The sequence below is a fragment of the Syngnathus scovelli genome, chromosome 1, assembly GCF_024217435.2.
Source record: "Syngnathus scovelli strain Florida chromosome 1, RoL_Ssco_1.2, whole genome shotgun sequence".
NCBI classification, from domain to species: domain Eukaryota; kingdom Metazoa; phylum Chordata; class Actinopteri; order Syngnathiformes; family Syngnathidae; genus Syngnathus; species Syngnathus scovelli.
This window is the reverse complement of record NC_090847.1, coordinates 8,982,249-9,006,978: the sequence shown is the minus strand read 5'-3', so window position 1 is coordinate 9,006,978 and position 24,730 is coordinate 8,982,249. Positions and strand designations below refer to the sequence as shown.

The window sequence follows — 24,730 nt, the reverse complement described above, 5'->3', positions numbered from 1 at the left end:
GATGCCAATGTTACCTTTTCTTTAGCTCTCACAATATCTTTCTCAAACACGAGCACAGAGATCCAAGAGGATCATCATGACAATAGAACTGAAAAAGTCTCCAGCGTTTTATGTGCACCAATGGTACTTACAATATGTTCTGTACAATTAATAAAGTTGTATGACAAGGCAGTTTGAACAAATTCCTATCATTGATCCCAAATCAAAATTTCAACAATGCCCTGAGAAATGATTGTCGGTAAACCTCAAGGTTTCCCAGTAGTTATATTTGATTGAGCCAATTTATGTGAAGCTTCCAGCTGTTGGAGGAACAACCTGTCACCGATGAAATGTCAGGCCTGTGGACCCATCTATTGGTTTAACATGTGCAAACATTTGCATCAGCCATGATGAACGGTGTCGGCTTCAAACCTGGCAGTTTATGAATATCACTGCATTGTAGGTTGGCACAGAGGACACGCTGTGTTTATTTTTTTACGAGCTACACCCTTCATTTTGTGATTAAAAATGTGGGAGGCCTATAAACATTTACAGCCTGGAACAATTGTTTTAATTGATGGTGCTTCTCTAAGGCTTTGAGACGTGACTGGTCCTGTCCAATAAACCCTGGACATATTATAAGTTTTAAAACAATGGATTTTTGATTGAATCCAATATTTTTCTTGAGTGCAGTTTCTGTTCACTTTGCTGTGGTAATAAAATAATTTCCCCATTGCTGGAGAATGAAAACTAATGAAGTTATATTTTTTTCTTAAATTGCTTGTATTTGAAAAATGCTGCTCTCTTTCTAATGTGAGTTTTGAAGTACTAAAGTACTGTTCACAAATAAACATCTTAAAACAAAGACGACACCATCTCTCACATAAAACGTGTTGTTATAAAAATATAAAGGTTGATAATGTACTACAAATAAACTAAATTCATAACCTCCAGAAGACAATTTATGTTCCATGAGTGAGTGAGTTCACAAAATGTGTGTAACAAATGTTTTTTAATAATAATAACAAATAATATTGCTGGTATATTACAATTTAAGGCGAAACTGCGATTTCAAACACAATAAGACCAAAAAGAAATACAGAGAAATATAATCTTGGACACAAACAACAGCAAATGTATGTATTGTATTACGGTACAGGCGGCTGCCCATTAATGAGGACTTGATAAGCATGTCACGACACCACAAGAACACAACTTGACACGTACCCATTTGTCTCCCCGCGGAAAGACAAGAAAACAGGGCTGCAGCGTCTCGCCTGGGAAGCGTCCATCTGCTTGGAAATAACTATCCCATTTGTCCGTCCGCTTGTTTTTGTTTTTTTTTTCTTTTGAGGAGAAACGGCTGCTCTTAAACTTCTCTGTCTGGAACTGAAAAGAAAAGTTGTTTTCGCCGACTTTGCAAGTAGCGATGAACAACGGTGAACTCTGCTGACTAAAAGTAGACAAGAAGGTGTGCGTTTGTCAGCTTTAATGGAACACATTGTGGACAATGTAGCTTTTAATGGCTTATACACAAAGAGCTGGTGGTTCCCTTGTGTGTCAAGTCTGAAATTAAACAACCAACTCTATCTGCTTATTTCTAAAAGTGTGAGTGTGAGGAAGCTGTTGTACATCATAACCATTTCCCACGTAGTTTCTCTGACTTAGCAGCTCGGGTGGCTTATGATCCAGCACTCTTTTTGAGCAGCAGCTGGACGCAGGCTGTTTGTGTGTGTGAGCGTGCATGTGATGTCTTCATGCGCCACACACTGTCACGTATGAAGTGCTTCCACAAAAAGTAAAACTACTTTTATTGTCTTTAAGGACATTCTTTTCTCCCCCATGCAGGGCCCTACTTTCACAAGTATCGCATTGTGGGGTAAGTCCCACAAAAAAAGAAATGGGCTGTATAAATGTGTCCAGAATCCTTGCTTTTCGACCAAAGTACGTCACAAATGTGTAACTAAAATAACAGCGGATCTGTTTTAAATTGTTTTTTAATAAGCAAAATGTGTCTTTAATGCTGCACACAAGACTGTGAGAGGTCAGAAATACAGTATTCCACAAGAGGTCCAATCTCTAAACTCAGCTTAATCTAAACAAAACACGTCTGATCACCATGATAAGCAAGTTTTCTTTGTGGACAGATAACCGCCTGAGTGATTGTTTTAAAGTTTACCTTAAACTTGAAAACTGCTGTTTAAATAAAAGTAGCCTACTCCAACATTCACTCTGGAATGCAAACCAATGCCGTTCTGACATCAATTTATGCACGTGCATTAAGAGCGGCACATATTCATGAGAGCACAAAATAGTTCAGTCATAATTACTCCAACAACACATTTACATCTCAAAAAGAATGAATGCACATCACCTCCTTGTCTTTTTATAGTAAGCAGGCCAAGCAAACATCGCAATAAATGCTAAATAACTGGCAAGTCAACAAGGCTTCATTAATTGAGGGGCTTTAAAGTGAGGGGAAAGTGGACAGGAAAGTACAGACTATTTCATTATAAGTGAAGGAGGAAGTCACCATTGCTGCACTTAATTATACAGACAAACATGAGACCAACGAGAGAAGTCTTCTTTCATACAAAACATTTCAAATATTCCTGACATTCAACTGCAAGGCTTGTGTTGCGTAGTAATTCATCGAAGCCTCACCCTGTTTTTCACTAAGTGCCAGAAAGCAGCAAACCTTTTAAAAAGCACTTTCATTTTCAAACCTTCGAAAACATAACAATGTACGCCTTTTGCCTTACATGCTCTCTCTCTCTCTCTCTCTCTCTCTCTCTCTCTCTCTCTCTCTCTCTCTCTCTCTCTCTCTCCCTCTCTCTCTCCCTCTCTCTCTCTCTCTCTCTTTCTCTCTCTCTCTCATCTCACATATTTCTTCATGCAGAGATTGTTCATTTTTCAATGTAAACTTTTTACGCTTCTGCAGAGATGTTGGATGTTGTTGGATTGTTCCAGCTTGTTTTCTTGTTTTCCCCGAAATCCAGTAGAGGATGTTCTCAGAGTGAACACCTATCCTGTTGAGCTTCCCGTCATCCTTCATCAGTCCCCAAACAACTCTAACCCTCATTCAAACATAATAAACGTGCAACTTTTTTAGACATTTTAAACAAATCCTCTCAGATCATCAGGAAAGAACTTTTTTTTTTTAAACTTGCATTTTTAGTCTGTTTCCTGTCACCAGAGTGGCTTTACACCTTTCACTAACAGCTATTGTGTTATTTAGACTTTGAGCTTGCCTCCAACTGCTTTTCAAGGCCCATGACTAATACAGTCCTGCTTATTAAAACAAAAATAAACTGTTCACAGCCGGGGCAGGGGGGGTAGTGAGCTGTTAAATGGTGCATGATACCTACAGTACAAAAAAAAAAAAACACCAAACAAAATTTAGCATTGGAAAGCGGGTTGGGTGAAAGAACATCAATTAATTTTGTTCACTAGATGAAGTCATTGCTTATCACAAGCTGGGGCTACCATAACAATTGTAAATACATGAAATTTTTCAAACCACATTTATTCAACTTGGTTGTATTTCTACACTAGAAACCAAACAAATGTTGGAGGTTCAATAAATGAAAATACTTTCTGGGGAAAGTGCTTCCAGTATGTAAACTTATCCTTGGCACATGGTTACACTCTTTTTTTTTGCAGTACGGAAATAAGAGATAGTCATGTATGTAACTTCATAGTGACTTTCTCATTTATGTAGTTTATTGTAAAATACAAATAAACACACATTGAAACAAAGCAATGCAAGTCATTTGTGTCAAACCCAAGGGCCGGGGGACAGATACGGCCCGCCACATCATTTTATGTGGCCCGCAAAGACAAATTGTGCATCGACTTTGTGTCAATACAAAAATTACAAATTGTCTCACTTTTAAAAAAATGAAAATTGCTAGCATTTTTTTTATCACCATTTATCTTTTTAAAAATATTTGAACAGTTTTTACTAGTCTCTGATTTCAAAACTAATTATTGATCAGTTTGTTGTGTATCTTATAGGCGTATATAATTTAAGACAATGACAATCATAATGTCTCTCCGAAGTAAACTATGACTAAGATTTACCCCGCGACTAAAATGAGTTCGACACCCCTGATTTATGTGAAGACTTTGAATGGTCTTGTTCGTTTGTCATAAAATAACAGAGGTGCTCATTTCGCCCCAGGAACAGAATGGTCTGAAACGGAAACCCACTCCTTTGTCTCCAGTGTGTAATCCGCCAAATCACTGCATTTAGACCAAATATGAATGTTAATCCGGGATGGATGCTTGTAAATTAAGTGGATGTGAATTGTAAAATAGCCAGCTAATGAGATTATTATACGTATATTGTGAAACATTCGCCTCTCATTCACACTGTCACAGATGGCAAAAAATGAGTCAGTTTTCAGTGACTCCATCAACAGCCATGTCAGGGGGTTGTTTCACAGGAATAAAATTGACAGATTAGCGATAAGGTTGCATGGTGTTAGAGTTTATCATTGATAATCTTGTCAGTTCAGTGCCTTGCCTCACACTGCTAAACATATTTGTTGAAGCGATTAGCCCAAACATAGCAGCAACCTCAGCAAGCCATCGCAACCTCCAGATTTCACTTCAAGATGTTTATCTATAAGCCTTTAATGGATGTGGAATGTCCTCATGTCAGGAAGCAGGAACTGCTGGATGTCTTTTTATCTATTTCATCAGCAGATGCAAATAAAAATAGTCTAAGTAAGTACTAATGACAATGTTTGATAGTGCTGTTTGTCAGACCGATACAGTACAAATACTCAACCCTTGAGTAGTCACTGATACTGATACCAAGTACAGATACCACATGTTCTTTTGATACATAGAATTAAAAAAAGACAGAATTTTAAAGAAAGATATATGTATACATGTATTTATCCAACCATCCAATTTCTGAGCCGCATATAGACACATTTTGTAGTATTTATCTATCTGCCTTTCTCTTGTACTACCGTTATAAATAAATAAATGTAGTTTTTCTGTCCAGTCTTTTCCAGCTACTGATATGTCTTCTCTATGTCAAACACTTTAATTTGTGCGTTTTTGAGGCCAGAGTCTACCATATCAGACAGGACCCCAAATGCAGGCTGTGCCAAGAAATTCCAGTAACAGTGTAGCACATCACTACAAGATGCAAAATACAAGAAAAGTACATGCGCAGCGGCAAAACTATGCTCTGTATCGGAACATCTGTATCAAATATACACTGGAGATCCCAGACTAAAGAGGGCTGATACCAATGAAGGAGTTTGAGGAAAAAACATGGGTGATCGCCAACGACAGCCTGTTGTGGTGGTGGCCCTACTAGTGCTGGATAAACATCAGAAGACAGTGCTCTGTGTTGGATGTAGCGATCAGAATTGATAGCAACATCTGGAAACCTGAAAATGAAAAGCTGGAGAAATACCGTAGACCGAAGAAAGAACTACTACAGTAGTTAATATGTGACACATGGTCCACTCTATGTGTAGCACAGACTGTATGTTCGCTGCCCTGTTCCAAAGGATGAAGATCCCCCATCACATTCCCATGTGATGTCATAACCATTTTTTTTTCATTTTGGGATTAGTGTACATCCATGATGCTCATGTGGGATTAGCAGCATGAGAAATTAGTTTGAGCCCCCTGGAAGAGAATTAGCAGTGAATTTAATGTCAAACAGGGATTTTGGAACATGTAAGGAGGAAGTTGCGAGCGTTTTATTTACGAAACACGCAAAAGGTATTCACACACGCACTTAGTCGATTTAATTATCAATATCGTAAACACGGAGGTAAAAAGGTTTTAGTGAATCAGCCACAGACCTCTGAGAGAGGGGAAAAAATGTGTAATCTCTTTTCGATCAAGTTCAAAACATCAGTGGACTCTTGTTTTTACCTCCCGGAGCATAGAAATGGTCACTTTTCCAATGGAGAGGCCCCAAGACAACTGACAGCATCCTTCCAATTACTCCAGTGTTTACTTTACCTCATAGTACAGGAATAGACAAGTAAAATTCTCATCATTGCTCCGGGGGCACCAAATACTGTAGGACCACCCACTTACTGAACATATGATGACAAAATCTTATTATAATCTTATATTATTGTAAAAATGGACAATGTATGTGCATACATGCAAAATGTGGGTTCTAAACATATTTCAGTTTTGATAATACATCAAATTGATACATGGATCAAAAATTTTCTATCCTAACCCCAAAACAATGGGTTTGAAGCAAACAACAAAATTACTAGTTAATTTATTTATTTGTTCATTTATTTATTTATGAGGCAATATGCTTGTCCTGGATATCATTCCAAATCAAATGTTTTATTTTCTTGCGTTCTCTTTTTCTGCCATCATTTCCCCCGATTTTCAAGAAAAATGATCAATTTTATTGTGTGTAGCTCCCCACATGATGACTAAATGCTTTGAACCATTTTCAACAGTAGCAAAAGATACACAGCAGCTTGAACGGCAGACTATCGTTCAGTCTACACTGATAAAAATACTAAAAATAACTGCACTCATTTTACATTTGGATGCTTTCACTCACATCCAATGTAACACGTCTCAAAAGTGTGGGTTAATCAATAGCTCATTTGCATGAGACAAAAGCACACCCTTAAAACAGGCAAAAAAAAAATAGTGCACTCTAATTCTTCATCCCGGAAAGTGTCACAACCATGTTATTAACAAATCATTTTTGAATTAATGAAAAGGCATAATATGACTCCTTAAAATAGAGACTGAAATATGCTTGCGGAAGACACAAAGTGCCTTATTGAGTGACAGCTGTGAGTGCGTCACACTTGTGTCTCACTTGCACGCTGCAGCTCGGTGCCAGCATCTGGAGAGGATGAATGGCAGAGTGAAGCTGCCAGCAGGTGACTTTAGCACAGTTACTATGCTGAACCTAGAAGGCTGGGGAACAACTTCACAATCCGACACAAACACAAAAATAAAACAAAATCTGCTCTGATCGAAAACTCTTCTTGGGGAGCATTTTTAATTTTTGTCTGGGACCAATTCATACGCACAAGACTTTTTGTAACTTATTTGTTTGTTTGTTTGTTTGTTTTGTAACTGACATGAGGTTAAAAAACAAAATCATAAAATTGTTCATTTGCACAGCAACAGTAAATATGTTTGCAATAATAACATTCCTAAAGTATTTGTATAATCCCTCTATTTTCTCAAAAAGAGGATTTTGATTTTGAGATGCAATTTGTTTGTTAGGATCAAGGGTCCCGTGAGATTAAAAGCAATAGAAAGTTAAGTAGTAAAAGCAAATCCATTGCGTATACGTACATGGTGATTTACAAAAGGTAACTACCTTGGTTTTAGCACAGTTGTTTTTCACTGGTTTATAAAATAAACACAAAAAGTTAAAAGAGGAAAAACATGATTTTTCTGCAGATTTTGAGAAATCCTGCTGCTGCTGCTGCTGCTGCTGCTGCTGCTGCTGCTGCTGCTGCTGCTGCTGCTGCTGCTGCTGCTGCTGATGATGATGATGATGATGATGATGATGATGATGATGATGATGATGATGATAGTAATACTGCATCACAAACCGACTGAAAAAAATGTGGCATGCAGATCTTGCTGTACAGTGGTAATCCTAGCTTGAATGATGCCCCTGAATAGCGCCCTTTGACCTCTTATATCTTCTGCAAGAGGCACACATTCCTCATACAAACGCTTAAGATATACATCATGTGATGTCATGATGCCAGCAGAAAACCAATTTGGGGCTGGAGGAATAAAATGCTGTCCTGTGAGGCCACGTTTATTGTACATAGCAGAAATTTCCACTGTTGCTGTACAATAAATCCAAGAAACTAGTTTGATTTGATGTGATTTGCAGGATTATTTTGAACATGAAAAAAAAAACTGCAGTAATATACACTTAACACCTGTTTCCAGTGTTCAAAAAACGTGGGATGAAGTCCAGACGTGTCGTCCTTCAGTAAATAGATATTTTTATTTATACTTTCTTATTTTTGTTACAATAACATTTATTTAAACCACAGGCTCAAACATCTTAAAATCTCTAGTATTTTAATTAAAATGTTAGCAGTATTAACTGTATATAGAGAAGTTAACCACTATGGAATAATACTCAAAGTAAAACTACTTGCCCAATACAAGCAAGGAAAAAGCAAAAGACACTCCTTATGCTCTTCCCTTTGTTACTCACAGAGCTGAGCTCTCAAGAATTATTGGACTTTGAAGGCAATTTTTCCCAGAAAAAAATAAAGCCACTGTACACCAAAGTGGAGTGAATCCATTAAAATGATGAATGACTAAACGTGTGCGAAGCTGAAACAAAAGAGGAAACATTTCGTGCATTGCACACATCAAGAGGCGTGCTGTAATGAGCACACACCTACAAAGCGGCCATCTTGGGCTGCCGTCGGACAAGCCGGCATGTGATTAATTGGATGTGTCAGTCGACCGTGTTGCCCCCCCCTTGTGCACTCAAATGATGACAGTCCGTCCATTACATTACAAGATGCTTTCAATCAGCTGTCATTTCTTCAAAGAAACATCTGCTTTGAGGACTGTCAGCACACGGCGAGAGCACACAGGGAAGTTTATCTGTTGACGGAAGTGTTGCCATGCTGCAGCTGCTTCATTGGACCTTGTCTTATCCTAACACCGACTTTGTGGTAGAAAACTGGCTATTTTTTTATTTTTATTTAAATGAAGTCTTCCAAAACTGTGAGAATAAATACCAATACTACTACTAATGGTATTAATATTAGTATGATTGCTATTATTGTTAGTATTGACAGAGACATGACTCAGAAACTGAACATAGGATGTACTGTGAGCAAAGTATGTTGAAGCCATTTTAATGGCTGAATAAACAAACAGAGAGGATGCATATTTATGGAATGACTTTGACATAATCCCTCTGTGAAGACTGAACTGATGTGCACATTCATTCCATTATTCAAATGCATTTGATTACACACACACATGCACGCAGTAGCACTCGCACATACACACATAACAGGTCAAATGAGGTTGAGGTATAAGAGTATAAGAGCAACTGGATTAACATACATAGACACAACTTTAATACATTAAATTGCTTCTTTTTTTTTTAAATAAATGCTGTCAATGATTATTGTCATCCAGGACAGTGGAACCAGAACATTTGCATTACATCAACAAATCTCGTGAGACATCTGCTCAGTGAGCATCTTTCTAGCCCACACAAATGTCTCTCTGATGTGTCTGTCTCTTTCTGTCTCTGTCTTTCTGTCTCTTTCTGTCTTTCTGTCTCTCGCTTTCTCTCTCTCTCTCTCTCTCCCTCTCTCTCTCTCTCTCAGGATCTTTCGCTTTCTCCCTCTCGCACTCTCTCATCTCGCTTTCTCTATCGCTTTCTCTCTCTCTCTCTCTCTCTCTCTCTTGCTTTCTCTCTCTCTCTCTCTCTCTCTCTCTCTTGCTTTCTCTCTCTCTCTCTCTCTCTCTCTCTCTCTCTCTCTCTCTCTCTCTCGCTTTCTCTATCTCTCGCTTTCTCGCTCTCGCTTTCTCTTTCGCTTTCTCTTTCGCACTTTCTCTCTGTCTCTTCTGTATACATTTGTTCCAATTGTACATTGACAAACATTGTAAAATTGTTGGGCTATCTGCTCACGCAGATGTTCACACTATGATGAAGCTCAACCCTCCCTTGAGAACATGAGCCTTTTATGGATGCTTCAATCATACCCAATCATGACACTCACATCTTTCCATTAAAATGTGCACCTGTGGAATTTTCCAACCGGAACATTTGGGAGAAATTCTCAACTTTTCCAGTCACAACCTTAATGAAACATGGTGCAGGAATCAAATTTGAAATGAGAGAACATCTCAATAAATATAAAAGGATTTGAAAATCATTGTATTCTGTTTTTGGGTGCATTTCTTCAGAGGCTACAACGGATTAATGGCATTTCAGTTCAGTTCAGATCGCATCCAATCCCTCATGCTCCATTTAAAATAATAATGTGGCGCGTGTGCATGCGTGTTTCTAACGGAGTGCACATGCTCATGTGTGTTTGCACCGACCTGTGCATAAATCCACTACCCAAGCGGCGTGGAGGGCGAGGTCATCTATCTGGAACGTTTAAAGAAATGATGAGGTAGCACCATAATAGATTAATAGATTGTGCTGCACTCTATGTCCCGTGGCTAAACTTAAACTCAGTTCAAAGGTCAAACACGAGCCGCTCTTGGAGGAAAGTAATGAGATGCTGAGACTGCTATCTGCTGCTTTTAGTGGTCTTCCTGCAAGTTAACATTGTTTTGTTTGTGTTGTAAATGGGAACAAGTTGAAAAAAAAAATTACTTGGTCAGATCAGGAATTCTTGTTGCAGTGGTCTACCAGTTAGTTTTCGAAACTCCAGTGATTATTTCTTCATGAGCTTTATTGAGTTTGAAATATATCCAACAAAAGATTACAAGAAATGGCCAAAATACCAGATTGTAATTGTTTGAGATTAGTTGGGTATGTTAGATCAAGAAACCTATTGATTATGAAACATTTGCGACAAGGTTTCTGCGGTAGTGACATTTAAAGGTCAAATCATATAAAAGATGTAGTTTCTTTCTTGTGCTCTCAACTGATTAACTGTTTTCTTCATGATGTCAAACACATTATTGATTTTAAGGCTGAGGAAGCTGGGGTCAACGCTCATATTGTTTTGTTTTACATATTACGTGCAACTTCAAACGATTACTAGCTACTTTTTCAGTTTAGAAGAAAGTATATCGAATGGGATGCGCACAGAGATGTGCAACATTCTAATTAGCATATGCCCGCGGCAGATGTGCTTCATTTCAAGCTAATACAAAACAGGCTCATCTCATCCCAAAGGCTTTTTTATTGTGGAGGTTCCTTCGGACTTTTGGAGTCTGGTTCTCATCTACACGTGTGCTTCCGGTCTATTGCGTGCATAGTTCATGCTCCGGTTCACTTCTCTCATGACTGACTCAAGCCAACAATCCTTTCAACCATCAAATCCCAAATCGTAGGTTTGTTTACAGCAGTCGTCCGTCTGAACACCCCACTCGCGGCCTCCATCTGTTTGGCTCCGTGCCATCTGAGTGTGTGCACTCGCGTTGTTGATGCTAAATTGATATTTCATCCGTTTTGAAGCAAGAGTTTGAAACACCGTTGCGGCACAATCAAGTCAAGTGTTTTCCATGTATCTTTAGTTTGTGCACCGTGTTCACCTTGGAAACATAATGACAGCAAAAAAATTAAATTGAAAAATAGGACTATTTGGAATTGATTTAAACTCCGGAAGTGGCTCTAATATCAAACATTCTTACCAGGTTTAATGGGGAGGGGGGATTCTGTAAACAGACATTTTCCTGCACATTTTTTGCAATGGACGAAATAATCATCTTGTGTCAACAAATTGGAAATATAAACAATACATTTCATCTGCTCCTTTTGCTCACCAAATTATCAGCAGAAACAAGGGCAAGGGGTCCATCATGTCAAGGTTCCACTCCAATAAGCCCGTCTCAGCATTTTCACCACACAAAGGCCTTGTATCTACAGACAATACAGAGGTGGCACTTTCATGTGCCACCTAGTTTTTGCTCCTTTTTAAAAGGAGATAAGATGAAAGACACACAAGCCAGAGGACAAAGCTCATTTGCAAGTTATGGTGGAAAATGTCAACCTGTGTGGAAAATACTTTGCCTCTCATAGAAAAGACTCTGAGAAGGATATCCAATTGAATCCTTTTTCTCTCCAAGGTTGAAACATCTAGAAAAAAATCACATTGATTCCTGAGCAAAGAAGACCCAAACACTCCTATACTACTTGTAGTTCCTTTAAAAAAAAACACCACACAAAGTTGGAAGTGTGTTTTAAATAGATAAACACTTGTCTTTATTTGTTTTCAATCAAAATACTTGATTGATTCTCAGCATCCTTTATCAGTGTTGATGGGCATCTTCGCTATCGAAGGCGAAGGCTCATTAATGACACAATGTGTTTCTTGCCTGACCTCTGTTCCAGGTTCGTCCTGCAATTACTTTCATCAGACCTGCAGCAGTCCCCAATCGATAATCTTGCCTATAGAAACCTGATGGTGATGCAGTTGCATTTCAAAGGCCACGAAGGCTGCATGGCAAAGATTTGATGTTGTCGATGCGGAGAGTAGAAAGTGTGATGATAACCTCATCCATCTACTAGCTTGTTCGTAAAATAAAAGCTATGATATTGCAATCAATGGCATATCCAAGAATTTTGCTGCCATTCATTATTATAGATTTCAAATATCCATGTTTCCTTGGATGCAGTGATTCATTATATAAACTTCCTGACATGGTCATTGAAAAGCAATTTAAACCACAAAAAGAAGTGATAGCAGAGCTCTTGTGTTTCCAAGGGGGGACTGACGGAACACAGTCTGGATGTTGGCACACCGTCTGTGCCGCAGATGATTCGCAAATGTTATGGTCATGTGGAAGAAATGTGTTGCCCATGTGGGTCATAATTATTGTCCAGGTCAGACAACAGAATCTTGCTATGGGTATTCTGAAAAAATCTTCCTTCAGTGAGGACATATTTCTTGAAGAATTAACAAACATTTAATATGCACTGAAGCTTTACAGCACACAACTCTCTGTAAAACTGCACTATGACTTCAAACAAAGACAAGTGCCAACTTTTGTGACTAATGTATTAAAACCCACAGATGTATGCATCTATACATATATGTACATCCATCTGTCTGCATTATTGGTACACACACCAGAAGGTGCAAAATGTTCATGGAATTAAAGCAAAAACTGGGCCAAAAATGTTTACGGTATGTTTTTACAAAGTACACTGCCATTTTTATTATAGAAATTATTATATATATATGCACACGCACACGCGCGCATGCGCACACACGCACGCGCACAAACGCACACACGCACACACACGCACACACACGCACACACACACACACACACACACATCCTTGTTAACCTCCCTCTGCAGGACCCAACTTAATTTACCGAGTTCTGGGGTCCACCCTTTCTAGTGGTCCAAGAACTATGAAAAAAATCAGGCAACTCCCAAAAAAAATCTTGTTACTAAAAATCACTTTCAATAAACACAATTTGAAACTTTTTTTTTCATGTCAGTTTTTCAGTCATATCTGGGGCCTGTTTCTAACATTCCGGCTTTGCGGGGTCCACCTTTACACACATGAGATTTTTAGTCAGTTATGGGGATCGCTTTTAATATTTCAACCTTAAGAGGTCTACCTATACACACATTATTTTTTTAGCCAGTTATGGAGCTTGCTGTTAAGATTTAAGACTTGTTAGGTCTGCCTTTATAAAGAGGATCTATCAAGTTCAACCCCAACCCTAATCTAACCCAAACATGCATTTGTGTGGACTTAATCATTTGAGAAAACCTAAAAATTTTGTTAGTGTTATTAATACTTTCATCTGGCTAAATATACTAGATATACATTGAAATGTGCATTCTAAAATACATTCTGAAGTCTTTATTCAGATTCTGGTCCATTTTCCTTGGTCACAGTCTTAATATTCTTCAATTTGTTCAGTCATATTGGTACATTTTAAAATATTTAAATTCTGCATTTTAGCTAACTATAAAGTACACAGGATTTACAAGTAATAATTGTCGAGTCAAAATTTTAAATGGACACATTACAAATGTAGCCAATGAATAAAGGAACTTATTTAATCTAACATTTACGAACAGGAGAAGTGGAGCATAAAAAAAATCACAAACAAATAGTGAACAAATGGTGAAACAGGACCAGCCATGTGTTTCTATCTCTGTTAAGGGAAGCTGTTTCACTCATATTTTCTCCTCATGGTGGTTATTCTCTTTTTGACAAAGTACTTAACAGCTCGGTGCTTGTGGTTCTGCAGCAATGCATCTCTCGCAGTCAAGCTTACCAGGAACCTGATTTGTCAATATATACTTCCTTGAATGTTTATTTACTGCAGCACATTCCTCTGGGGTCCAGCTTCTTTTCACAACTTTTCCGTTACCTAAGGGCATAGGAAGAGCACTTTTTAGTTTACAACTTAATTAGAACAAAATTGCATAAAGAATACATTCACTTTATGTACAATTATCCGACAATATAATTCAAATGAGATATTTTATAACGTCAACTATCTTTGTCAACAGTGATGAGCCTACAATAGACATAAGTAAATCAGTTAATATCTGAGATATTAATCCGGTCATTTAAGTTGCTAGGTGGTCTTCAGTGTCAGCTGTTTTGATATTAACAAAATTAAAAATAGATGCACAAAAGGGTAACATTAGAATGCCCCCAGTTTTGGTGGTGGGGGAAAGAGGTCTCTCATTTTCTTGATTACTTTTAAGCAGTTTTGCATTTGACCAGAATGTCACTGCTGGTAGATGAAGCAATTCCTGGACCCTACAGAGGTTGCACAGGCAGTCAAACTCCACCATGGCAGCACATTGGGATGCACCATTTCTCTGACAAAACCATTAAGAACAGATACAGGTTGTTGCAAAATCAGGGAAAATAAAAAATAAAAATCAGAGAAAAACTTTTTTCAGACAGTGTTTTACATGTATGGGGAATTTGCTTTGATAACGTGCTACACATGGACAAACAAAGATGATAAAAGTAAATTTGGAAATATATAGTGTGTAAAAAATTAAATGCAAGCTGTATAAGAATGGTATCTGCCTTGGTGTGACAATGTGTGAATTTGCATATTCACTAATAGGTTAATCTAGAGCAATTTTTCTTTCTCTCTTTTGAGGTAAATGTGTCATGTATACATTACCTCTATTTAAAAATAGATGTAAACAAACATCTCACATATAATCAAGGTTAGCAATGACCTGTAACTCACATGAGAAAGGATGGGTCAATTTTCATTTTATGACAAAATTCAAAAGTTTAGACCTTAAATGTCTAAGAAAAAAAGTCAAGTGGTGTTTAATATATCTTGCTTGGGTCATCTAAATCTTAGTAAGCAGCATATGTGAGGATAATTAGATACTGATACAGTAGTAACAATTGGGCAATTTAAAAGCAACTGTGATAAAGTTATATATTGAAAAGGATTACTCTAAACTCACCTCCCTTTTTGGCAGACTTTTCATTACTTGGGCCACGAGATGCGGAGGTACAAGAGGTCACTTCTATCACTTCTGGGATCAGCCCATCTGAAATGATGATTTTTAAGTACAGAAAAAAAACACAGTATAGCAATATTCTAAAACAAAAATTAACTGCACCTGTATAAGAATGCTTGGTCAAATTTAATATACTCTTGTTTTGAGCAGATTGATTTGCAGAGGTACAGAGCAGTCCTTTTGGGAATCATTGTCAGTATCATCACTGTCTGAGTAGTCCACTTTGAGAAACTCCTTTGATAATTGATAGCTCTATGGAGGGAATTAAAAGAAATGTGTTGTTAGTTTCTGCAAGCTACTCTTATATGCTGTATTAATATAAAGACTAGAATTTCTTTGCTCAAAATAATTAAAATTTCTGTCCAATATCTTAACTGGTAGACGACCGGTGCTGTACACATCCTCTGAAATATGCCAAAACCTTATATCACAGGAAATTTTACATATAAAACATGGAAAAGGCTCCAAAATTTACAACAAAGAAGCCACAAGAAACCATATTTCAGAAATCTGTTATGTGTGTGTGAATGATTGGCTTGGTTGGAATAACCATGACAACCTTAGATCCATACGGAGGGCCCCACAAGTAGCCATCAGAAATCTGTTATGTGTGTGTGAATGATTGGCTTGGTTGGACACCCATGGGCGCATGTTTCAACAATCCATCTATAGGTGTGTGTGCCACTGGTTCGTTTGGGCTCTATGAGGAGAACCACTAAAACCGTGTGATCCAATGGTTGGCTGAATGCTGTTTAAGGTACCTTCTGACTAAAGAACAGCTTTCCAACTAAAAGCTGTAAACTAAGAGAACAAGAAAAGGTCTACAAAGTTTATTTCTTACAACATAGTCGCACTGAATGTTACCCGTTGGCTGGCATCTTGTTTGATGTTATCATCAGGGTCAGAGTCCTGCCAAGTTCTGGCTGGTTCAGGCAGCGCACCATCAACAGGAGCCTGAGAGCCTGTCACCTGGAATTAAAACCACAAATAACTTACCAACATCATACAGACACCACAAATGACAGACTCAAGACCTGTATAGTTAAATCATGTGAAGTTAGTCCCCGAAACCAAACAAGCTTTTCTAACTAAAGTGTTCCAGTCAGTTCTGGATGTCTAATCAGGTCCTATAACAGCATCTTTATGGATGTAGTGGAGCATCCTTCAGCATGACACTTTAGCCGTTTAGCTGTTGAGGATGTGTGGAACTATAGCTGTAATATAATCAGCCTCCATAATGTCCATAACCAAAATATGATCTAAAAACATGAGACAACCTTCGATCCATACGGAGGGCCCCACAAGTAGCCATCAGAAATCTGTTATTATGTGAGTGTGAATGATTGGCTTGGTTGGAATAACCAAGACAACTTTAGATCCATACGGAGGGCCCCACAAGTAGCCATCACAAATCTGTTATGTGTGTGTGAATGATTGGCTTGGTTGGACACCCATGGGCGCATGTTTCAACAATCCATCTATAGGTGTGTGTGCCACTGGTTCGTTTGGGCTCTATGAGGAGAACCACTAAAACCGTGTGATCCAATGGTTGGCTGAATGCTGTTTAAGGTACCTTCTGACTAAAGAACAGCTTTCCAACTAAAAGCTGTAAACTAAGAGAACAAGAAAAGGTCTACAAAGTTTATTTCTTACAACAAAGTCTAACTGAATGTTACCTGTTGGCTGGCATCTTGTTTGATGTTATCATCAGGGTCAGAGTCCTGCCAAGTTCTGGCTGATTCAGGCAGCGCACCATCAACAGGAGCCTGAGAGCCTGTCACCTGGAATTAAAACCACAAATAACTTACCAACATCATACAGACACCACAAATGACAGACTCAAGACCTGTATAGTTAAATCATGTGAAGTTAGTCCCCAAAACCAAACAAGCTTTTCTAACTAAAGTGTTCCAGTCAGTTCTGGATGTCTAATCAGGTCCTATAACAGCATCTTTATGGATGTAGTGGAGCATCCTTGAGCATGACACTTTAGCCGTTTAACTGTTGAGGATGTGTGGAACTATAGCTGTAATATAATCAGCCTCCATAATGTCCATAACCAAAATATGATCTAAAAACATGAGACAACCTTCGATCCATACGGAGGGCCCCACAAGTAGCTATCAGAAATCTGTTATTATGTGTGTGTGAATGATTGGCTTGGTTGGAATAACCAAGACATTTTTAGATCCATACGGAGGGCCCCACAAGTAGCCATCAGAAATCTGTTATTATGTGTGTGTGAATGATTGGCTTGGTTGGAATAACCAAGACAACTTTCGATCCATGCGGAGGGCCCCACAAGTAGCCATCAGAAATCTTTTATGTGTGTGTGAATGATTGGCTTGGTTGGACACCCATGGGCGCATGTTTCAAATATCCATCTATAGGTGTGTGTGCCACTGGTTCGTTTGGGCTCTATGAGGAGAACCACTAAAACCGTGTGATCCAATGGTTGGCTGAATGCTGTTTAAGGTACCTTCTGACTAAAGAACAGCTTTCCAACTAAAAGCTGTAAACTAAGAGAACAAGAAAAGGTCTACAAAGTTTATTTCTTACAACAAAGTCTAACTGAATGTTACCTGTTGGCTGGCATCTTGTTTGATGTTATTATCAGGGTCAGAGTCCTGCCAAGTTTTGGCTGGTTCAGGCAGCGCACCATCAACGGGAGCCTGAGAGCCTGTCACCTGGAATTAAAACCACAAATAACTTACCAACATCATACAGACACCACAAATGACAGACTCAAGACCTGTATAGTTAAATCATGTGAAGTTAGTCCCCGAAACCAAACAAGCTTTTCTAACTAAAGTGTTACAGTCAGTTCTGGATGTCTAATCAGGTCCTATAACAGCATCTTTATGGATGTAGTGGAGCATCCTTGAGCATGACACTTTAGCCGTTTAACTGTTGAGGATGTGTGGAACTATAGCTGTAATATAATCAGCCTCCATAATGTCCATAACCAAAATATGATCTAAAAACATGAGACAACCTTCGATCAATACGGAGGGCCCCACAAGTAGCTGTCAGAAATCTGTTATTATGTGTGTGTGAATGATTGGCTTGGTTGGAATAACCAAGACAACTTTCGATCCATACGGAGGGCCCCACAAGTAGCCATGAGAAATCTGTTATTATGTGTGTGTGAATGATTGGCTTGGTTGGAATAACCAAGACAACTTTCGATCCATACGGAGGGCCCCACAAGTAGCCATCAGAAATCTGTTATGTGTGTGTGAATGATTGGCTTGGTTGGACACCCATGGGCGCATGTTTTAACAATCCTTCTATAGGTGTGTGTGCCACTGGTTCGTTTGGGCTCTATGAGGAGAATCACTAAAACCGTGTGATCCAATGGTTGGCTGAATGCTGTTTAAGGTACCTTCTGACTAAAGAACAGCTTTCCAACTAAAAGCTGTAAACTAAGAGAACAAGAAAAGGTCTACAAAGTTTATTTCTTACAACAAAGTCTAACTGAATGTTACCTGTTGGCTGGCATCTTGTTTGATGTTATCATCAGGGTCAGAGTCCTGCCAAGTTCTGGCTGGTTCAGGCAGCGCACCGTCAACAGGAGCCTGAGAGCCTGTCACCTGGAATTAAAACCACAAATAACTTACCAACATCATACAGACACCACAAATGACAGACTCAAGACCTGTATAGTTAAATCATGTGAAGTTAGTCCCCAAAACCAAACAAGCTTTTCTAACTAAAGTGTTCCAGTCAGCCCTGATGTCTAATCAGGTCCTATAACAGCATCTTTATGGATGTAGTGGAGCATCCTTCAGCATGACACTTTAGCCGTTTTGCTGTTGAGGATGTGTGGAACTATAGCTGTAATATAATCAGCCTCCATAATGTCCATAACCAAAATATGATCTAAAAACATGAGACAATCTTCGGTCAATACGGAGGGCCCCACAAGTAGCCGTCAGAAATCTGTTATTATGTGTGTGTGAATGATTGGCTTGGTTGGAATAACCAAGACAACTTTCGATCCATACGGAGGGCCCCACAAGTAGCCATGAGAAATCTGTTATGTGTGTGTGAATGATTGGCTTGGTTGGAATAACCAAGACAACTTTCGATCCATACGGAGGGCCCCACAAGTAGCCATCAGAAATCTGTTATGTGTGTGTGAATGATTGGCTTGGTTGGACACCCATGGGCGCATGTTTCAAATATCCATGTATAGGTGTGTGTGCCACTGGTTCGTTTGGGCTCTATGAGGAGAACCACTAAAACCGTGTGATCCAATGGTTGGCTGAATGCTGTTTAAGGTACCTTCTGACTAAAGAACAGCTTTCCAACTAAAAACTGTAAACTAAGAGAACAAGAAAAGGTCTACAAAGTTTATTTCTTACAACAAAGTCTAACTGAATGTTACCTGTTGGCTGGCATCTTGTTTGATGTTATCATCAGGGTCAGAGTCCTGCCAAGTTCTGGCTGGTTCAGGCAGAGCACCGTCAACAGGAGCCTGAGAGCCTGTCACCTGGAATTAAAACCACAAATAACTTACCAACATCATACAGACACCACAAATGACAGACTCAAGACCTGTATAGTTAAATCATGTGAAGTTAGTCCCCAAAACCAAACAAGCTTTTCTAACTAAAGTGTTCCAGTCAGACCTGATGTCTAATCAGGTCCTATAACAGCATCTTTATGGATGTAGTGGAGCATGCTTCAGCATGACACTTTAGCCGTTTAGCTGTTGAGGATGTGTGGAACTATAGCTGTAATATAATCAGCCTCCATAATGTCCATAACCAAAATATGATCTAAAAACATGAGGCAACCTTTGATCCATACGGAGGGCCCCACAAGTAGCCATCAGAAATCTGTTATTGTGTGTGTGTGAATGATTGGCTTGGTTGGAATAACCAAGACAACTTTAGATCCATACGGAGGGCCCCACAAGTAGCCATCAGAAATCTGTTATGTGTGTGTGTGAATGATTGGCTTGGTTGGACACCCATGGGCGCATGTTTCAACAATCCTTCTATAGGTGTGTGTGCCACTGGTTCGTTTGGGCTCTATGAGGAGAACCACTAAAACCGTGTGATCCAATGGTTGGCTGAATGCTGTTTAAGGTACCTTCTGACTAAAGAACAGCTTTCCAACTAAAAGCTGTAAACTAAGAGAACAAGAAAAGGTCTACAAAGTTTATTTCTTACAACAAAGTCTAACTGAATGTTACCTGTTGGCTGGCATCTTGTTTGATGTTATCATCAGGGTCAGAGTCCTGCCAAGTTCTGGCTGGTTCAGGCAGCGCACCGTCAACAGGAGCCTGAGAGCCTGTCACCTGGAATTAAAACCACAAATAACTTACCAACATCATACAGACACCACAAATGACAGACTCAAGACCTGTATAGTTAAATCATGTGAAGTTAGTCCCCAAAACCAAACAAGCTTTTCTAACTAAAGTGTTCCAGTCAGACCTGATGTCTAATCAGGTCCTATAACAGCATCTTTATGGATGTAGTGGAGCATCCTTCAGCATGACACTTTAGCCGTTTTGCTGTTGAGGATGTGTGGAACTATAGCTGTAATATAATCAGCCTCCATAATGTCCATAACCAAAATATGATCTAAAAACATGAGACAACTTTCGATCCATACGGAGGGCCCCACAAGTAGCCGTCAGAAATCTGTTATTGTGTGTGTGTGAATGATTGGCTTGGTTGGAATAACCAAGACAACTTTAGATCCATACGGAGGAAGTAGCCATCAGAAATCTGTTGTGTGTGTGAATGATTGGCTTGGTTGGACACCCATGGGCGCATGTTTTAACAATCCTTCTATAGGTGTGTGTGCCACTGGTTCGTTTGGGCTCTATGAGGAGAACCACTAAAACCATGTGATCCAATGGTTGGCTGAATGCTGTTTAAGGTACCTTCTGACTAAAGAACAGCTTTCCAACTAAAAGCTGTAAACTAAGAGAACAAGAAAAGGTCTACAAAGTTTATTTCTTACAACAAAGTCTAACTGAATGTTACCTGTTGGCTGGCATCTTGTTTGATGTTATAATCAGGGCCAGAGTCCTGCCAAGTTCTGTCTGGTTCAGGCAGCGCACCGTCAACAGGAGCCTGAGAGCCTGTCACCTGGAATCAAAACCACAAATAACTTACCAACATCATACTGAGAGTAATTCAAATAAAAGAGACAAAAATCTTCCTTTTTTTAATAACAAATTAATATTCCAACTTGCATACTTGATCTTACTGACTTACTTTTTCACGCCATGGCCATTTAGAATCACCATAGTTGTAATCGATTTCAGTTCCCATTTCTATGTTTTTGATGGCAAAAAGGCACAAATGGGGCTCGTCATTTACTATTTTTTTCATGGTGCAGTTTGGAGACTTGTGGTTGTCATTCACTAATCTTCCAAGAGAGCCATCCTCTGTTGATGCATCAATACTAGGAAAGAAAAAACAGAAATCAAACATTTTGTATCATATAACTAGTTTTTTAGTAAAATAAAAGTTGGCTTACAGAAATAAAAACTTGCAACATTTCAAAAGAAAAGTTGAGAGGGAAACAATGTCTTTTTGAACGTCATAGCACTAAATAAAAAAAATTGTTAATGCCACAATCCTGATGTGTTATTGAAATATTGCTTCTGAGTGACTCACTAATTTAGGGTATTTTATTCCAGTCTCTTTCTAGAGTTCATAATTATTGTATAGAAAATATTTGGATATACATACCACCAGTAATGATTCTGCCATTCAAAGTCAAAGAGAAATGTACTCTCCTTTTCAGAGTACTGCTTGTTTGGCATTTTTCTGCTGACAGAAGTTGTATTCTAAGATGAACTCTCCTTGTTCAAAGTGCTGGGTAGCAAACACGCCTCTTCCTGCAAGGACATTTTATATAAAACCATTGGTTATGAGAAAATAAAGATACACCTTTAACCAAATAATTGTGGTGTTATCTTACAATTTTAATACTAAGTTCTCGCTTAGAAACAGAAATACAACAACCAATCTGAATTTGATTGTTTTTTGTGTTGTTTTATAAAATAAATAAATATATACTTAATGGATAAATGGTCTAAAAATGAGTTTATTACCTTTTTGATCATCAATAAATCTTTCCACTAGTCCAGGTTTGTCCTTTGAGGATTAAATGTAAAAGGCTGCTTCATCAGCAGGCTTTTTTCTTGCTTTCCTTTTGGACATTTCTGGCTCTAAAAAATAATTCAAAACATGGCAGAGAGAACTTTAACAAGCACTCTATATTAATTTTAAAAGATTTGTAATCATCCACTGTATAAAGACTGAAGGAATAAGCCTGGCCTGAGAACTAACAGAACAAGAGTGATTAAAGAAAGAATATTTTTCAGAAAATACTGATATATTAATGAAAATGTTTGTCGGTTTGAAGCTGAGCTTTGTTACTTTTAACTAGTCACAGTTCCAACCAGGTGCTGCATCCAAAGAAAAGTTATTTCAATAGTTTTACCAGTATAACTCGTTATACTTTTCAGGAGCTACCAACTCGTTTTTATTATGTTTGTGTTTGAAAAGTGAACGTAGCATCCTGATTAGCGGTAGCTAATTAGCCAATAAGCTAGTTTCCGGATAGTTTTATTTGCGTCAGAATGCTTGTGTTATTTAAAGAAAGCATTCTTACATGATAGAAAACCACCGAGAAATACAGAAGACATGCAGATATATCATAACACTGAGCACACACGTGTTTGACGAGTTTTGAAGTGGTTTCGGCAATTACGGCCAGAGTCCGGTTCTGGGCTTAGCAATTATGAAACATTAGCACATCGAAATCATCCTGAATATAGCACGGAGCAATTATACATTCTGTCGTTCTCTTTTACACCATTGTTTTTAAAACCACTGCAAGCTAAGATGAATAACAAGTTAAAAAGCCGGACTGTCTGAGGGGAAAACGTTACGCCATCCGAGTGACAATATACCGAATCCGAAGCCATAATCATTGCATATAAACCCCTCGGGGTCTGGACAAAAAGCATTTCTACATCAGTTTCTTGTACTTAGTATTTACATGCAGTTGATTTACTCACCGTGTATGTTGTGTTTCGTTATGAGCAGCGTGTCTTCGTCGCGGAGCAGTCTCAGTCTGGCGGCGTCACACGTGGCGAAGTGACGTTAAGCTGGTGGTTTTAGCCGCATGAAGCTAACACATGCAATACCTGCTGATTTAACTAATATGTAAACTGATGGTAAAGAATAAATTACTATTTATTTATACCTTTATTTTTATGTTTAGAACATGAAAAATGCACGAGATGCTGATTTAACTAATATGTAAACTGATGGTAAAGAATAAATTACTATTTATTTATACCTTTATTTTTATGTTTAGAACATGAAAAATGCACGAGACAGTTTTTAAAATAAGCCTAATAGAATGAGCGTATTTTTATAAAGCAAGTGTAATGAATATTAAATAACGTAGATAAATTGCAATTGTAATGCAGGAATTTTATGTTTACAGTATTATTTTAGCTGCTATGGTTACTAAAATAATAATTACCTGGTTTAAATCTACAGGAAATAGCATTTTATTTTCTTAATCAACACTCGGATCACAAGGTGCCCTGATTGGTTGAATCACACACACTTCCGGTAGTGTGTATACTTGCAATACCACTTGCCATGGTCGGGGGGCCGCTACTGAGCACACACACTTCACACACACAATTCTCAACATTGCGACCATGAGGGGTAAGTGAAAAAAATTCGTGAGGCATGTTGTTAGAGCATTTCAAGCTGTTTTAGAGTGGTTTCCCGAGTGGGGTCCATGATTTTGGACCCCACAACGACACAGGGCCCCACTTTGTTGGTGGGCTCCCTGTCTTCGGACCCCCCATACTAATAAAAACAAGTACACACACACACACACACACACACACACACACACACACACACACACACACACACACACACACACACAGGATTTCAGAGTGACACGGTGGAACACTGATTAGTGCGCCCACCTCACAGTTCAAAGGTGCAGGGTTCAAATCCGACTCCGGCCTTCCTGTGTGCATGTTATCTCTGTGAAGGGTGCTCCAGTTTTCTCCGACATTCCAAAAATATACATGGTAGGCAGATTGACCTCTCCAAATGGTCCGTATGTGTGACCAGCTTAGGGTGCATCCTGCCTACCACACAAAGACTGCTGGGGTAGGCTCCAGCACGCCCACGACCCTCCTGTGTATGAAGCAATTCAGAAAAAGGATGCATGGATGGGGCATTGGGTATCTGCAGAATAATTAATCTACAGAAAATATAGTGGGCAATGAACCCTGAGGTTCTCCTCAAAGGGACCATCAAAATGAATAATTTTACCAAGTTACTGCACTCAATGCTGAATTTTTTACAAGCACAGATAAGGTGTTTGCCTCTTCTTTTTGTTTGTTTTTTTTCCTCTTATTGTCTGTCACTTCAGCAGCAAAAAGACAGCAACAACTTCATTGCTGCTGGCGCATTTCTGCTCATCTAAAATCCGCATATTATGCTCAATGAACGACTCTCCAATCTATTCAGAACACACTTGAGGCTCCCACTTTTGTAG

The 24,730-nt window shown here is 38.7% G+C and overlaps 1 protein-coding gene across 1 annotated transcript; it reads right to left on the bottom strand.

The window, feature by feature from the left end:
• Positions 1-13,493: 13,493 nt before the first annotated feature.
• On the bottom strand, positions 13,494-24,099 carry LOC125978770 (uncharacterized). Its single transcript, XM_049736425.2, has 14 exons — positions 23,214-24,099; positions 22,242-22,358; positions 21,877-22,025; positions 21,397-21,586; positions 21,163-21,267; positions 20,361-20,465; positions 19,548-19,652; positions 18,646-18,750; positions 17,740-17,844; positions 16,834-16,938; positions 16,022-16,126; positions 15,260-15,409; positions 15,101-15,187; positions 13,494-14,025 (listed from the first exon to the last, which is right to left on the bottom strand). The coding sequence occupies exons 3-12, from the start codon at positions 21,948-21,950 to the stop codon at positions 15,284-15,286; spliced, it is 1,125 nt and encodes a 374-aa protein (XP_049592382.1). The 5' UTR covers positions 21,951-22,025; positions 22,242-22,358; positions 23,214-24,099; the 3' UTR covers positions 13,494-14,025; positions 15,101-15,187; positions 15,260-15,283.
• Between the last annotated feature and the right edge of the window lie 631 nt (positions 24,100-24,730).